General features: G+C 46.9%; 3 protein-coding genes across 3 annotated transcripts; 2 read left to right on the top strand and 1 right to left on the bottom strand.

Moving 5' to 3' along the window:
• Positions 1-4,404: 4,404 nt before the first annotated feature.
• BHQ10_003225 (uncharacterized protein) lies at positions 4,405-7,717 on the bottom strand (the record flags this gene model as incomplete). The annotated part of the gene is made up of 4 exons (XM_040875458.1): positions 4,405-6,023; positions 6,081-7,036; positions 7,098-7,435; positions 7,496-7,717. 4 exons carry the CDS (start codon positions 7,715-7,717, stop codon positions 4,405-4,407), a joined length of 3,135 nt encoding a protein of 1,044 aa, XP_040731729.1.
• Positions 7,718-9,941: 2,224 nt separating this feature from the next.
• On the top strand, positions 9,942-13,687 carry BHQ10_003226 (uncharacterized protein; the record flags this gene model as incomplete). The annotated part of the gene is made up of 3 exons (XM_040875459.1): positions 9,942-12,840; positions 12,889-13,086; positions 13,137-13,687. The coding sequence occupies 3 exons, from the start codon at positions 9,942-9,944 to the stop codon at positions 13,685-13,687; spliced, it is 3,648 nt and encodes a 1,215-aa protein (XP_040731730.1).
• A 266-nt stretch (positions 13,688-13,953) lies between these two features.
• Positions 13,954-15,188, top strand: BHQ10_003227 (uncharacterized protein; the record flags this gene model as incomplete). Its single annotated transcript, XM_040875460.1, has 2 exons — positions 13,954-14,106; positions 14,154-15,188. The coding sequence occupies 2 exons, from the start codon at positions 13,954-13,956 to the stop codon at positions 15,186-15,188; spliced, it is 1,188 nt and encodes a 395-aa protein (XP_040731731.1).
• Between the last annotated feature and the right edge of the window lie 434 nt (positions 15,189-15,622).

Below are 15,622 nucleotides of genomic sequence, written 5' to 3' on the forward strand. Positions count from 1 at the left end.
GCCTTTGAATGAATAGATATCATTCAGGTCATTGGCAGCTATGACAAAACAGCAATGAAAGCTGTTTCACGCGTGACATGTGAGAGCTCTTATGATAAACTACGGCTGTCCAGGAAAGCTTCGGCCGCAGAATCTTATCCAATGACGCCAAGCTAATTTATTCCGCAAAAGAATTCTTCCAACAGACCTCCATCAACACCCGACAAGCATACCACCATCGAGCATATCGAATTTTTGAACTCACATTTCCTACTCCAATCAATCGGATTATATACATATTGCGAAAATGCCTCCCAAGCGTGTTGTCGTCCAGTCCGGTCGCCGTGAACAAGAACAAGCCGGTCTTTTCGGTGCCACATATAAGGAGATCACCAACCCAGAGAACGCTACTATCGTGAGAAGCATTGTCATCTTCAGTGTATGTTGAGCCCGAGATGAACGCGAGATAGTGTTGTCAAAGCGCTGACATATTTCAATAGGCTGCGGTTGCTTTCTTCCACAGCAGTTTGAGCGAGTTCCTCATTCCTCCGTAAGTTTTCGACAGCATCGCATCATACCGCTCCATCGATATCTCGAGAACACTTTGAAAGACAACAAAGCGTTGTTGATCAATTGGCTAACAATGTATTCGACACTATAGTCTATAAATGCTTCACTCCACCCAGAACCTCTTCTCTTCCGCTACCATCGCCTAATGACGACGGAGTCTATGCGGCTGGCTCTTTTTTGACACATAAGGGAACGTGCACAAGAGCCTACTTGCGAATATCATGAATAAATTGCTCGCTTCATCAATAATGCCGCGGGTCTTGTATTATAGTCTGTTTCGATAATTACGGTTGGATTCAATATTACATGTTCCATACATCTCGTCCAGCCAGTATTAAGTCATTCGGGTCATTTCTTAGATGCTTGGGATAATAGAAACCCCCATTGTTCTCGGTATGACAGACCGAAACGCATTAGAACAAGAATGAGAAAAGAAAACAAAATACCAAAGTATGGCTCAGGGTTGCCACACAACTACCATAATAACCTATTCACTATCTGAGCTGGATCATTAGAACCGTTAATACAAACAAAAAAAGAACAGGCAGATTAGATCATTCTAGGGCATTGCGCGAGTCACGTTGATAATCTCACCATGGGGATGCTGCCCTTAGCATGGTACGGTGTCATATTTGGGCTCCGTCATCTAATGACTAACAACCTTTCCTCACATCATCTTATACTTGGAGGGCATTCACCAAGTATGGTTGTATACTGTAATTCAGAAGCAGTCATATTTGAGTCAATGTTCCATGATTCATTGCCGGGTGAAGCTTATAAGCAGCTGAATAACCTCCTATAACGCTGTCGATATGCACAATGAACCGTCGACCTCAGAAATTCAGGTCACCTATATTTCCTCATTCCTTGCGATAAAAGTATATTACTATCACTCGTCCCTCTCCCTCAATGTTTGACGCTTCTATGGTGTTATCATGGCCGAAAACGTATAMCCCGCCACAAGCATCAAGTTCGAACGAGGTGAATTCTTACTAGGAGAGTCAGCCCAATACCGTCTTCCCCCTGTCAGTATTGGCACTCTCGAAAGAATGGGGTTCAGTTTATAGGAAGATTCATTACCTCGTTTGGGGGTAATATACGTTCTGCTGATACACGATCGTGGCTGTAAAGTCAGGGATCTTTTGCGGTAGAGCGAGGACAAAGGTTTACCACAAAAGGCTCAACAGATATTAGGCTCAGACTCCGAAGATTCCAATTGACTTCAATAAACAAAACCTTCATGGAACCCTAAGGGTGGAGTCATATGTCCTGAGCCTGGTATATCATGGTACGAATGCGTCAAAGAGTGTGTTAAGCTCGGGAATATTGTCAAGTGCTCTGACCAATTGATAGGAAGCAAGAGAATTTCTACATAGCATCTGTTGTATTGCCAATAAAAATAAAAAGGTTTCTCTAGACCTCAAAGGTGTATAGAGTGATATCGATGGTTGGCAAGATTTGGTTTCAGCACATGCCCGTCGTCGCGTGAGAAGGAGATGCTGAAGGATCATTATGCTTTGATACTTCTTCAAACGCTCTGTTGAAACTAAGAAAGACGGATTATACAATACGTTCGAGGACTCTTTGCAAACTATGCGGACGGCACTCTTATTTCATGGCTGATTGAGGCTGTCCGGAGAGACATCCAGCAGGAATTTCCATGGCTAAAAACACTTCCTCTCAGAGGCAGATAACTCACAAGCAAGGGCTGTCAATAACTGGAGGGTTTGACGATTATACAAGCTGCAGATAATAGCGATACGTTGATTTCCTTTCAGTCTTGGATGATGGAAATCGTCGAGGATCTGGATGCTGAAAGATCAACAGCAACCCAAGAACGCTTGGGCGGACACAGTCAATCAATGACCTCTTAAATTGAAACCTGCCCAACCATACATCCTCATGATGAAGCGTTGAGGATCTCCAAGGTTCCAAGGTTTTCTGATATCTTTTCCCTTCCCTCTATAATTCTTGTTTCAGGTAGCTCATCGGATCGAATTATATTGTATCAAGTTGCCCGGATCAACCTTGATATTTGATTTACATAGCAGCAGAAACGTAAATCAGTATGCATCTGATCAAATATCACTAGTAATTCCAACCCCCCTAGATAGTCAATCAAAGAAGTATATAGTTGTTTGTAAGCGTGACCAATTATGATCATGACTTAAGACGGAGTCCAGTCAGATTTGAGTCAATGGCAATATAATTCACCAGATGAATGCAAGCTTATAAGCAGCTCGGTCATTTTTGATACTGACATATACATACACAAAAATCAGCCTCAAAGATAATATTTCGACTATCCTCAATCGCCTATCCTTCAGCATCTGTCGTTATAAGATGGCGGATGCAGGGGGAAGACGATGCCCGTAATGCTATTCTCTGCATAATGGAGCAAGCTGTTCATGTTAAGCTGACTTCATGAGGTTAAGTGAAAAGAAAAATAGAAGCAAGCCTGAGTCAACTTTCTAGGTTGAAACCATGTCAGTAAGTGTATGTTCATCCCTAGGTTGTAGCCAATTGTGTGGATTATGAACAGTAGTTCTATGCATGAATCAACCATGACTGCATGTTTTGACTCAGGAGGATTCATATCTGAGTCAAGCCATTGTGATTCCTCAGCCCAGGGCAAGCTTATAAGCAGGGTGGCTTCCTGAATTGACCTGGATATGATTGCCATCAAATCCTACATTATCGATTTCCTTCGAGTACAAAATGGCTGCTCATGACGAAAGGTCTCTAATTACTTGGAAAGAGAATAGTATTACCATGATGAAAGAGGCTTCTGCGCTTGGAATACTTCCTCCTCAACGAGAAGCTCTCAAATGGTGGGGGTTCTACGGATTAAAGGCAGAAGACATGTTTGAGCTTTGGAGGATCTACATGCTTCTCTTACACAGGCACCGCTATCAAGTTGAAGTCCTCGCGGAATGGTGCTCAAAATCGGAACTTACGCGTCGCGCTATAGAGCAGTTCGACGGTCGACGGACTCATGAAGGACGGTGGCTCACTATGCATGGATCAAAGTTGCAGCCATCGTGTGAAGAATGGCCTTTACTTGACGTATCCGAGAAGTGGTATGAGTGTGCCCGGCTATGTTTCGACTCAGAGGACATCAAACAAATCGTAGATGTCGATAACACGCTGCTGAAAAAGCGGAAAGGCTATTTAGCCTATGGCGCGTTCATGCTTAGTGATTCTATGGTTCCACGTTACCCAGAATATATTGAAAATATTTGGCATGAGCTCGAAATCAATACACAGGGCAACAATAAATGGTGGATATTTTTGCGTGGAGCAATTACATCGAATTCAGATCGGGTCGTCACTGACAGAGAGACCACTTTGCATTTTGCGTTCGAAGAATTCTGGGAGCGCTGTAATCTCAAGACTCTTATTTCGTGGGCTAATGCTTGTGCTGCCAGTGTAACTGGAGTCAATTCTTGAGCGTGATCCGACTGTGTTGGAATGCCTTTTGTCCAGTGTCTCAAGAAAATTCTTCCCAAGCCAGCAGACCAGCATCAAACGCTGTTCTGACCTGAAGAAGATGAAGACACAGGGCTGAGATAGCTGATGGAGTTGTACGGCATGGCTATTCCTTTGTATCTACTAAGTACATCAAATTGACCTTTAGATTCCCAAACTTAAAAGAACTGTTATCGACAATGGATATCTAGCCCACTATAATGAAGGCAACTATTTGGGTACATGTACCTAGGTAGCTGAGATAGAAACTAGGTGTATCAATATGAGTAACAGCCCAGGGTGTATCTATTATTGAAGATGGAGCATTGTTATTTACAATAATATACATATCTATCATACACGTTACCAACTATTCCGAAGAGACTCCTAAGCCCAATCACCAGTCCGTTCCCAACCCTTCACTTTCCTCACAACCTCCATCTCAACAACATGCTTCGCCATATTAACAGCCACAATCTTAGCTTCCACCGTACTGAGCGTATCCAAATCACGGAATTCCTCAGTAACAAAGAGCTGTACCCGAATACCCAACGGCAAGTTATCCGCCGCATAAGCGCCTACATAGTTTGCGTCCGTCGTCGAAACGCCCTGAACCGGCTGTCGCACCATACAGGCGAAAGTATCCGGGAGGTTATCGCATTCACCAAAATAAAATGCGCGGAAAAGGAATTGACACACCCAGAACGTTCGGGATTGGTTCTGCACGGAGTTGATGAGGGGATACTTGGCTTTCATTTCCTCGAGAAGGGAGTCGATTTGTTTGGTGGAGAATGGTAGTGCGGAAGCGGCTTCGGATTCTGCGCCGTTGAATTTCTTACTGTGCTGTTTCTCGTAGCGCAGAGCTGCTTCAATTTGATAGTGGGCGACTAGATCGCTATATCGCCGTAGGGGACTGGTTGCTTTGGTATATGCGTCAACACCCAAACCGGCGTGTGGAAGAACGCTGGAAGCACTATATCCCTTAGGAGGTGCGAAACGAAGCCAGTCGTCTGCAGTAAACCTTTTCAGTCTTTCTGGCGTCAATGGCGGGTACTCTGGGTGAAAGTAAGTGCCGTCATATACTAGGGGAATGTTTCTGTCTGCGCTCCATCGTCCTGCAATGTGGCAGGCGAATCGCATGACCAGCGCCACGAGGTTCCTTTTGCTCAAATCTGGAACGTCATAAGGGTCAACGTCGTTAGTGGGGAGTAGAATGATTGGGTCACCCTGGTAATAGCCCCCTTCCCAGTCGAGCTTTTCAGGATGCACCGAAAATGGGGAAATGGGGTTGCCAGTGTATATGGACGGATTCTGTTGATTGAAACTGTCCGGCCAAGTCAGCCCGCCATTCTCTCTCCATTTGTTATTAATCTGAGTCATGATTTTTCTCATAAGGGTGAAAGTATCTGATTGCTCCTGGGTAAATGCAGGTGACTCGGGGGATAGTTGGTTGAGATAATGTAAAGGCGGGTTCCGTCCAACCGTGTATATTTGCGGGTCTTTTGTTTGACCACCGAGGGCTTTTCGAAGACCCGCATGGGTCAAGTAGACAACATTTCGTGCTATTCCATTCGTAATGCCCGTTTCCAAAACATCGCCGTTCAAATTGACTTTGGCAGATATGGTGAGAGTAGGGCTATTAGCAGCCAGACTGAAGGATCGACTCGTAAAAGATGTTGGTAGCATGGGATAGTGCCTTTCAGGCAAATAGACAGTCGTTAGACGTCTAGCAGCATTCTCAAATATGGTATCATCATGTGGCATGAAAGCCGTTGGGTTGGCGATGTGCACACGAAGCCAAAACGTGTCTTCGGATCCGGCAACAGGCTCTAGAGAGATGCCATCGTCAATTTCCTTTGCACCAGGATCGTCGATACAATAAATTGGCAAATCTCCCCAGTCCACTCGCATATCTGACATTCTATCGTCCTTGTACTTCGAAGGTTTGCTAGCAGATTTTAGTGCAAGCGCCACTACACGTTCAGATTCTAAATCAATGTGATGACCTGGGAGAGCCAGGAATTGATCCAAAGCATATATGTTCTCCCATGCAGAGAAAATACCTAACTCCTGCAAAAAGAGTGATATTGCCCCGCGTTGAAGCTCTATGGCTGTATACAACCCCGTTGCCCTCATTATGTGAATGGCAGCGTATCTCGCAGAGCTCATATTAAGCCTTTGTGGTGGAATGGAAAAATGTACAAGGTACTCCAGAATGAATTTGTCAGACTCGTCAAACTGGTCTGTGACTACCTTCTGATACACCCGTCCTTCGGGCACATCCTCCGTCGTAAATTGTTGAGCGGAAGGACCGACGTTCGACATGGTTGTTGGAGACCTGATATTTCGATTTTGGAGTATTATCCTTCGGGCTTTCAGAAGAAAATTTTGGAGCGGATGGTCTGCTAGATTGGAAGGTTTGTGTAAGGCCAGCTGACCTAAATGGTCCTGATGCTCACGAACCCATTCAATCACGGTGTTGAAACGATGCATGAATGACTTCGGCCGTACTAGGTACCGATTGGAAAACACAGACGAGCGGTCAGCCAAAATGAGGAACGGGCTCCGCTGAAGTGCCTTTTGTGTCATGAAAAGGGCTTCTGGCGTCACGTCGTCTATGCCAATCTGAAGAGCCTGGGCCGCTATTTCATGCAAAGTCATTACGGTGCGTTTGTTCGGGGATGCGATTATTCGGTATAGATTGTCGATTCGTTGCGCATTTTCTCTATAGAGCTGTGCCTCTTTCTCGGAAAATTGTTGAAGCATGGCCATGAGCGGTGCAGCTGCGGAGCGAGGAACTCCTCCTTCGGCGATTTCTTGCATGCTGATGTTCGGCGAGACTGCTGTGTCAGGGAGATATGGGATAAGAGCATCGGTTAATTCCGGAGGCGCAAAGCCTTTGATAACGATATCAATATCCTTATCCGATGTGACTCGCCATTTCCCTCTGAGTGTATAGAACTGCTTTTGTCTTTCCACAGATCGTATGTATACCGCAGGTGTTGCCATATTCGACCCACTTAAGATCTTGTTAAAAATCTGTGCAAACGTGATACGAGGGCTATGGGAAGGTATCTTACGAGAAGAATCCCACTAGGTCGCCCGGCTCCAGAATATCGCCAGTTTCATAATTCTCATCCATATCGATCTTGTAATCTGAGGTTTCGCCCAAGCTAGTGTATGATTTTTCGACGGCATCATCGTAAATGGCTTGTCCATCGTTGAGCATGTTTCCGGTCAATTTCCCTACATGCGGCGAATTCGTGTTCGAGGAATCCGAACCCTGGATGGGGTCTAGATGATTCACGTTCTGTTCTTGCCATTTGCGCAAATATTCTCTAATGTCGTTTCTTGTCTCGAATTCCGTCTTTAAATGAATATTATCGATCTTTGTTCGTAATTCATCGGGAGTTTCTGACTGCGCAACGATAACGCGTTAGCTCAATGACTTAGCATACGCAATGGATGAAAGGCTCACATCTTCTACAGATGATGCAAAGCGCTTGGAGGCGATGATAGTACCAGTCTGCTGTGCGATTGGAATTCGTCGACGAATAGGGTCTGTGTTCGTCAATAAAGTACGGCGTTGAGGATGCGCGCACGTAGCGCAGACATATCGCCGCATCGCATCAAATTTTCGGCTTGGCACCGTAAGTTTGCCGTTGACTTGTCCCCATCGGACAGAATATGCCATCCTCATTCATTGGACCCTAGAGCCGTCAGCTTTTAATGGAAGTGGTTAGCATTTAGGAAGACCCATTTGGACTGTTGGTGAGTCCCAAAATTTCCGGTGTACTGCCGGCAGTATAAAAAGTAACCGCCCGTAGGCTGCCCTGGCGGTGAGTGCGCTCCCGGGAAATCACATGACTTGATCGATTGGGAATCGTGTTTTGTCGCCGCCGTTGTGTGATTACGTATTTTGCATTGGCTGAAGTCAAAAAGTCTCAAGCTCGAAGGATACGGTGGCGCAGCTGATGATCGTTGGTTCTTTAGGTTTAGATGAACCCACCGTCACAGCTTGACTCAGAAAGCCCCAACTGGATATTCCACCTCATCAGATAGGATGAGATCAGGGTCATTGGGAATCGTGAATTGAGGTTACACTCTTGCATGCTTACTCGTACCTACGACAAATATGAGGAATGAAGCCCATCGTGACAACATGCCTAATCGGCGAGATTACAGATACTCGAACAGGCGATCGCCAATGAAGGGGCTGTGGCTGAACGTGGAGTCCCTGGAATGCGAGGCGCACGATGATGACAGCAATGACGATGTTTATGCGCCGTGGCTGGATCGATTGTTTATTTCCAACCGATGTCGCTCAGTCTGCACGTATATACCAGTCCACTAGAGGCGATGCCCATGAGCTTGACGTGTACGGTGTACGTATATACATACATAATAGTAGTATACTACGTGTAGAAGTCGTACACCCCTACGTACTCGAGGAGCGGAGCCCACACTCGACACAGTGGAACACGCCTGTGACAGTGGGGAAAAAGTACTGCCGCGGGATGGCCAGAAAGGGGCTAGCGTTGTTTCAGATCAGCGTCAGGTTGGAGGGTTATCTATGATTGGCTGTAGGAGATATCCAGAGCCCACCATGGGGGGACTAAGCGACCAGTGGACAGACGAGCTTAATCTCGGCTTGTGGGGCGTGTTGCAAGCCTTACACTATAGTGACTGTATGGTAAGCGAACGCATGTTTGACTCGCACGTCGCTGTACACATGTTTCTGCGACGGACTCGGTCTTGACTCAATTGATTCCTTCGACATTGCTCATTGGTGATGATCAGAGTAGGAATGACACCAGCACTGTAATGGGCGGCAAGCATCAAGATGAAGGTCTCACTACGGAGTAGTTCCTCTACGAAGCTAGCAATTTAACGTACGAGCGGAAAGATATCTAAGCCTGCTGTACCAATCAGCATTCTCAAAGCACAACGTCTCCGCATACTCCATACTCCATACGTACTAACATACGTACTAGGCGATACGGTCTCCATACACAGCATCGTAGTGAAACACTCGATTTGATTGGTCTGGGAGTATTAATATTTCCATTGTTAGTGACGCCTGTTCAGGGACAGCTAATTAGATCCACGATAACGACTCCTGATTGTCAAGAACCACGCCCACGCTGTCTCTGATTCGCTGCTGCGCTCAAATGCTCCAATCGAATAAAATGAATCGTCTGAACCTTGACCAGTGTATGAGCCTATTAAGAGAGAAAAAAGCAAAGAAGGGAACTACAGCTGCGAATAGAAGGCGGTCAAACTAAGTAATCTACGTAGTAACTAACTAGCCTACGTTTCTTATCTGCTGACAACCACATCCCAACAGACCAACGAAACGACAGTAGTGTGTGTCTCTGTTTTCTTTTCTCTCTTCTTTTGTTTCTGTTACTTATTTTTGACGACGAACGCTGTCAAGAGGCAGGAGCTGGACTATTCTTGCCGTGGGAAGGACCGCTCTTTCCCCCTCAAACCTTCCTTCCTCACCAACATACTTCCGTCCCTGCAACATCCCTTGGGCGATTGAGTGAGCGACCGGCTCGGCTCCTTTTTCACTCCTAATCATCTGTCCTTTCTGCGATCGTCAATTGTTGAATTTGTCGCTATTCAATTCGCTTTGAACCACTTGAACCTCTCGACCAGACTCGTTGTCGATCGTGTATTTGTGCCTGAGCTACCTACGGCCCGTGACCCCGCTTGCGACAAGGAGACCTTTTGACTCCTGTCTGCGCCATAATCTACTGTTACACAGATTTCACGCAAAAATAGCCTCGACTCTTATAAATCTGAGGCGTACCCTGGACGCATAAAACACCACTTCTTTTGGACTGACCGTGACATGGTCCAGAGAGAGGTCGAAGTGGATTGACTTGCTTATAGGGAGCTAACACGGGCTTATCAGCGCCATGGCGGGAGACGACCCGTTCGCCTTCCTAGCAACCCAGGAACCCCCTAAACCGCTCCAATCGTCCAAGTCTGTTAGGCGATTGAATTGGGGTGGACGAGACAAGACCGAAAAGGCAGAAAAGACGGAAAAAGCTGGCAGCGATCAAAAATCCAAATGGCGTGAGAAACTGTTCTCCAAGGATCGAGATTCGAAACAAGCAGAGGCGACTGAACGCCAGCTGGATGACTTTCTGGGACACAATCGCCCCAGGCCGTTACCTGAATCGCCCATCGTCGTCCCTCCTGTTGCGAATTCTACCTTTGAATCGAGTTCACCGCAACGACGAGACTTGTCTACGCCCCCATCTCCTCCCAAACAGTATGTCGCGCTTTCCCCAAAATCCAGCACTCAGGCTAGCCCACCGAAGCCGAAAACACGACGACACAAAGGGCTGAAAGTGAAATTCACGGATCTACCACCAGAGGTCATGGGAGAAGGTGGTGACGAATCTGAGGAACCCACGGTGGAAATATCGCGCAAGAAGGGACGCCTAACGAAGGAGGAGCCCAAAGTGCATATTGATGGTGCATATGAAGACCTCCAAGATCGCCGGCCGACACTGCCTGAGCTACACTTGGATACGTCTTTTTCCAGTAGTGCTGCCCCAAAAACACAACCTGAAAACCCTCCAGCCTGGAAGCCTCTATTGCTAAGTCCGCAGGATCAAGATTTTCTCATGGCATTGAACTCGGGTGAGCCAGGTTCAAGACTGTCTTTCCGAGCATCTCCCGATTCCAAGTCATTTGCACGCAGGATACATGCTCGAATGCAGGAGGAAGAAGGTCTTGCGTTACAGCACCGTTTAGAACAAGACGACCCCACCTCGCCGACTGAAGCCGATGATGAAGTACATCGCCGACAACAGGAATCCCTTCCCACTCGTCCGTCATTCACATCGCAGCGATCCCAAGTTTCCCAGCAGTCGCTGAACGTTGATGTCGCAACGCCTACTTTGTCACTCCGTACTAGTCCAGTCCCGGCTGTTCATGATCAGGTCAAAGCCCTTCGACGCGACGATATTCCCGAAATTTTATCCCCTGGAGGAAGCTCTGCTAGCAGTCTTTCACCAACTACCGATGAACCTAAAACTGTGTTTCCGCTCCCTGAAGCGTCTCGTGCTCAACCAACCGGCCCTCCTCCACAGTACCAGGCAGCTCCGCCTCCCAGGGTGGCAGCAGAACCTCCCAAGCCTTCCAGTGCCGCCCCAGCACCTCGTTCAGCAAAGATGACTCTTCGATCAGTCGCCAATGCTATGGGAGACTCTGCGTACCAGGAATTTACGGCATATGTTGAGAGATTCAATAGTCTTTACGGGTTGGCTGCAGAAAACGTAAAACCGTTAATGGAGACATCGTTCGCTGAGTGGGTGAGAGCTTCCACGTGGTGGTTCCTTCGCGGTCGATCTGGACTGGAATCTGCTGTACGTTCGGGACGAAACCCGGACCCAACTGAAGCTATGCAGGCGGTTGTTGATCTCGGTAAAGCATGGTGGATTTCCACCCAAATTGTGCCGAAACACCCTGAGTTGACCCGTTACGGTAGAATGAGCATTGATGCATTGGTCGCAGTGGTCAATACGACAGGAGACCACAGAATGGCGGGKTTAGTCAATCTACATCAGAAAATCATGAATCATCTGCGTGCATTGACCGTATCCATGAAACGGAATCAGATCTTAACCGCTATTGCAACTTCCCAAATCAATGACCATCCAATAGATACCAACATCTGGGTGCGGTACCCCTTCTTTGCACCGGATGTGGCGGCGGCTGTGTCAGGGTCAAATAGACGCTCTATGTTGATTGACTCATCCTCTCAATTGGCTAATACCCCTGAGATGATGTTAGKGGGAGATRCGAGCCGATATTTCAGCTATGGGACTATGTTTGTGGATGTTTCTCTGGCTAGCGACGACGAAGATGATACTTCCCAATATTCAATCCAATGCGTTTTGTCTATCAGACGAGACAAAGCTGACTGGTACGTGCTTGCGGCGATCTCCAGTCAAAGCGAACTTGTCAATATTTTGATCCAAAGCGACCGAAAAAATGGTCCAACATGGGACGATGTTCAATGGCAGGTAAAGGCGCGGACAATGACGGTCAAGCTTCGGCGCGGATTTGAACTGAACGTGGCATTTTCAGAAAAGGATTTCAAGATGCTTTGGAACATTGTTCAGTATACGCTGAAGACAGAAAAGAGCCTTAGCCCGGAGGCTGGTGAAAAGAGAATCTTTCATGACACTCTCAAAGTGTTTCAGTACATGGACTCGGGTACGCCAAAAGCCTTCCCCTCGGAACCCTCGCCGCTTTGTCGAATGGCACTATTTGAGAAGACTGTTACGTGGACTGAAGGTACGGGAAAGCGTAAAGCTCACCGGGGTTTCCGCCTTTCCGTGGTGACGAATCCTCAAACCAAAACTCTAAGTAGCGTACAACATACCTTGGGATATGGAGCGCCCATCGTGTTTGGTTATCTCCGTGGTGAAAATGGATCGCCTGCCTTGTTGCTAAAGTTGAAGGAAGATTCACGGCCGCGTTCGATGGTATTGACTTTTGATCGAATCGAGCAGCGAACTCTGATGCATTCCCTTCTGCTAGGCATGCTAGCCAATGAAAATGAAGCCACCTCTCCTAATCTGCCGACTCGTTCATTTTCGATAGAAGAGGCCCGTGATCCTGTGACCGGAGGGCCTGGAATGTCCCATCTCAAGTTCAACGCAGGATCAGTGTCTGTCATCGACTTAGATTCATCATATCCTTATTTTGATCGCAGCTATGGCCAACAGGTTCTATCCGAGAATCTTCGTGCGCTGATTAGCACCGACTGGGGCACGGTCACGGATCGTATCAATCTGGGTAGGAATCTCCGCCCACTTTTCGAAGTGCAATACTGACAGAACGTAGGTCCTGGGGAAATGAAAATTGGGCTGGATCCCAATGCTAACACTACATTCACTATGTACCGTGCACGCCAGGAGGACATGACTGTGGCTATTGCAGAGAACCTCGTGGAGAAAGAGCTGCCGGACCGCTTGACGCAATTTTTAGAGGCATCAAAGACTAAGCCTACAATTCGGCGTTTCGAGTTTAGCTCCCTTGAGAGTGAGTTTGTATAAATTGTCAGTAGGCTTGATCGTCGCTAACACCGATAGACCTACACAAGTTCGAAGAGATGATGACCGGGTTCCGCGTCGTTTACGACGGGGTTGCCACAAGCTTCGCCATTGCTCGTCGACGCATGGTTGTTCCGATCCACAAGAAATGGGAAGCGAGCGGAGTGCGATTACAGCTGGTAGTGCAGAACAAGACCATCCAACTACTGGCTTTCTTTGGCAGCGATTTCAGTCATGGCAGATGTATGAATTTCTTATTAAGAGGGACCGACAACTACGAGAGCTCCAGCCGGTCTGGAAAATGTACCGTCCGAATTGTTGATGCAAAGTTTGCCCTTCCCAAGAAAGATGAAGAAGAGGCATCCGGATTTGTCTGCTTGGATATGCTTGAATATGCCACTGAGCATGACGATATTACCATTGGGTTTGATTCCGAGCAAGGTATGACTATCTATGATTCCTTGACTGCCTTCGCTAATAGTGTGCAGATCGCAGCAAATTTCTTCAATGTCTGCCAGGCTCCGCCCGAGAGCCTGCGCGAATGGCATCCATGCGCAGATGAAATCCCAACTAAGCAAGAAATCGAATGATTCGCGATCAGAGAACACAAACCCGGACCAGTCATGTGACCGGGTACCGGATAATGTTTACTCATTCGGATAGACGCCCTTTGACACTTGCTCAGAAATTAATTTGATAAGGCGACATCGGGACCCACCATCCCCTCACATCATTTACCTCCCACCCGATGACTCTTATGATTACGACGACTTATTATCTTACAGTGTCGTCTGACAAGAACTATTTTCACCTGTTGAACAAAACACTCAATTGAAATCAGACCGACCTTGTCATCATGGCTCACCCAACAGCTAGACCAGCGACACTCGCAGTCCATGCGGATGATGTTGTCAATAATGTCACAGACGTTGCTCCTCCAATCCACCTATCCACGACATTTCGGTACCATGAAAATCCAGATAAATTGACCACGGCTGCAGAACGCAATGTATGTATTCCCAATTATGTCGCGAGCTCTTTCTAACACTGTCATAGTTTGACGAAGAGGACCCTACCACCGTTGAACCAATCTACTCTCGTGTTGCGGCGCCGAACTCTGCGCGTTTCGAAGCCATCCTTTCGTCCCTACTCCAAGGTCGCGCACTCGCATATGGTTCTGGACTGGCAGCTTTGAATGGAGCATTGGTGCTGCTTAACCCGAAAAACATATCCATTGGAGACAACTACCATGGCTGCCATGGTGTTATTGAGATTTTCAATAGACTCACTGGGTTGAAGAAACTAGGTCTGGACTGTCCTGCGGAGGAATTGCAGGCCGGAGATGTCATCCTGCTCGAGACACCTCTGAACCCTGACGGAACAGCTTTCGATATTGAACACTATGCGCAAAAGGCACACTCCCGTGGCGCATTTCTCATTGTAGATAGTACATTTGGTCCGCCTGGTCTGCAGGACCCGTTTGAGTTTGGTGCCGATATTGTCATGCATTCTGGGTCTAAATATTTCGGAGGACACAGTGATCTCCTCTGCGGCGTACTGGCCACAAAGCGAAAGGATTGGTTCGAGCAGCTATTTGCTCAACGTCTTCATCTTGGAAACAACATGGGTAACTTGGAGAGCTGGCTCGGAGTACGCAGTTTGCGGACTCTTGAATTGAGGGTTCAACGCGCAAGCCAGAATGCGACAAGCCTTGTATCGTTCCTTCACTCTGCATTGACCCAGTCAAATATACCTGCAGGAAACGACGCAGAAGCTGTATCGAAAGTTTTAGGTGAGATCAGACACGCCAGCCTTCAAACAGAGCCTTGGGTCAAGAAACAAATGCCCAATGGGTACGGTCCAGTGTTTTCGATTATCATGAAGGACGAAAATTTGGCCCGAAGATTGCCCAGCAAACTACAATACTTCCACCACGCTACCAGTCTTGGAGGCGTTGAGAGTCTGATTGAATGGCGGGCCATGTCGGATACACGGGTTGATCGACGATTGTTGAGAGTCAGTATTGGTATCGAGCATTGGGAGGACCTGCGTGATGACTTTGTGTCAGCTTTTAAAGCTTTGATAGCTTAGTTGTACAATTTATACTTCGCTGTTGTGAAGTTACCTAGCGTTTGTTATTCGGCGCATGGCCGTCACATGATATCCACTTGTTTAAATCTTTATTTTTTTTTTAATTTTTCTTAATCATTGTCCACCTAGGTAGACTAAAGTAATTCACCAATTTTTACCTAGTGCTGTGCATTGCACAAATTGATATATATAAAGAGCACAGACCAAATCAAAGCAATCAACACTCGGTCTCGTCCCGAAGGGCAATTCTTCAAGAATCAAACCCCACCGATCTACCACATCCATATTTGCGAACAGCAAACAACCGGACTCACACCAAAAGCAACCCCTCACCAACACTAAAACAGACAAAGAATTAATCATATATCAAAAACCCAATACCTAACAGCCGAGAGAAGAGCAATCCAGAGCAGAAAATTAAAAAGCTGAAATGG

Source organism: Talaromyces amestolkiae (assembly GCF_001896365.1).
Source record: "Talaromyces amestolkiae strain CIB chromosome Unknown scaffold5.1, whole genome shotgun sequence".
NCBI classification, from domain to species: Eukaryota; Fungi; Ascomycota; class Eurotiomycetes; order Eurotiales; family Trichocomaceae; genus Talaromyces; species Talaromyces amestolkiae.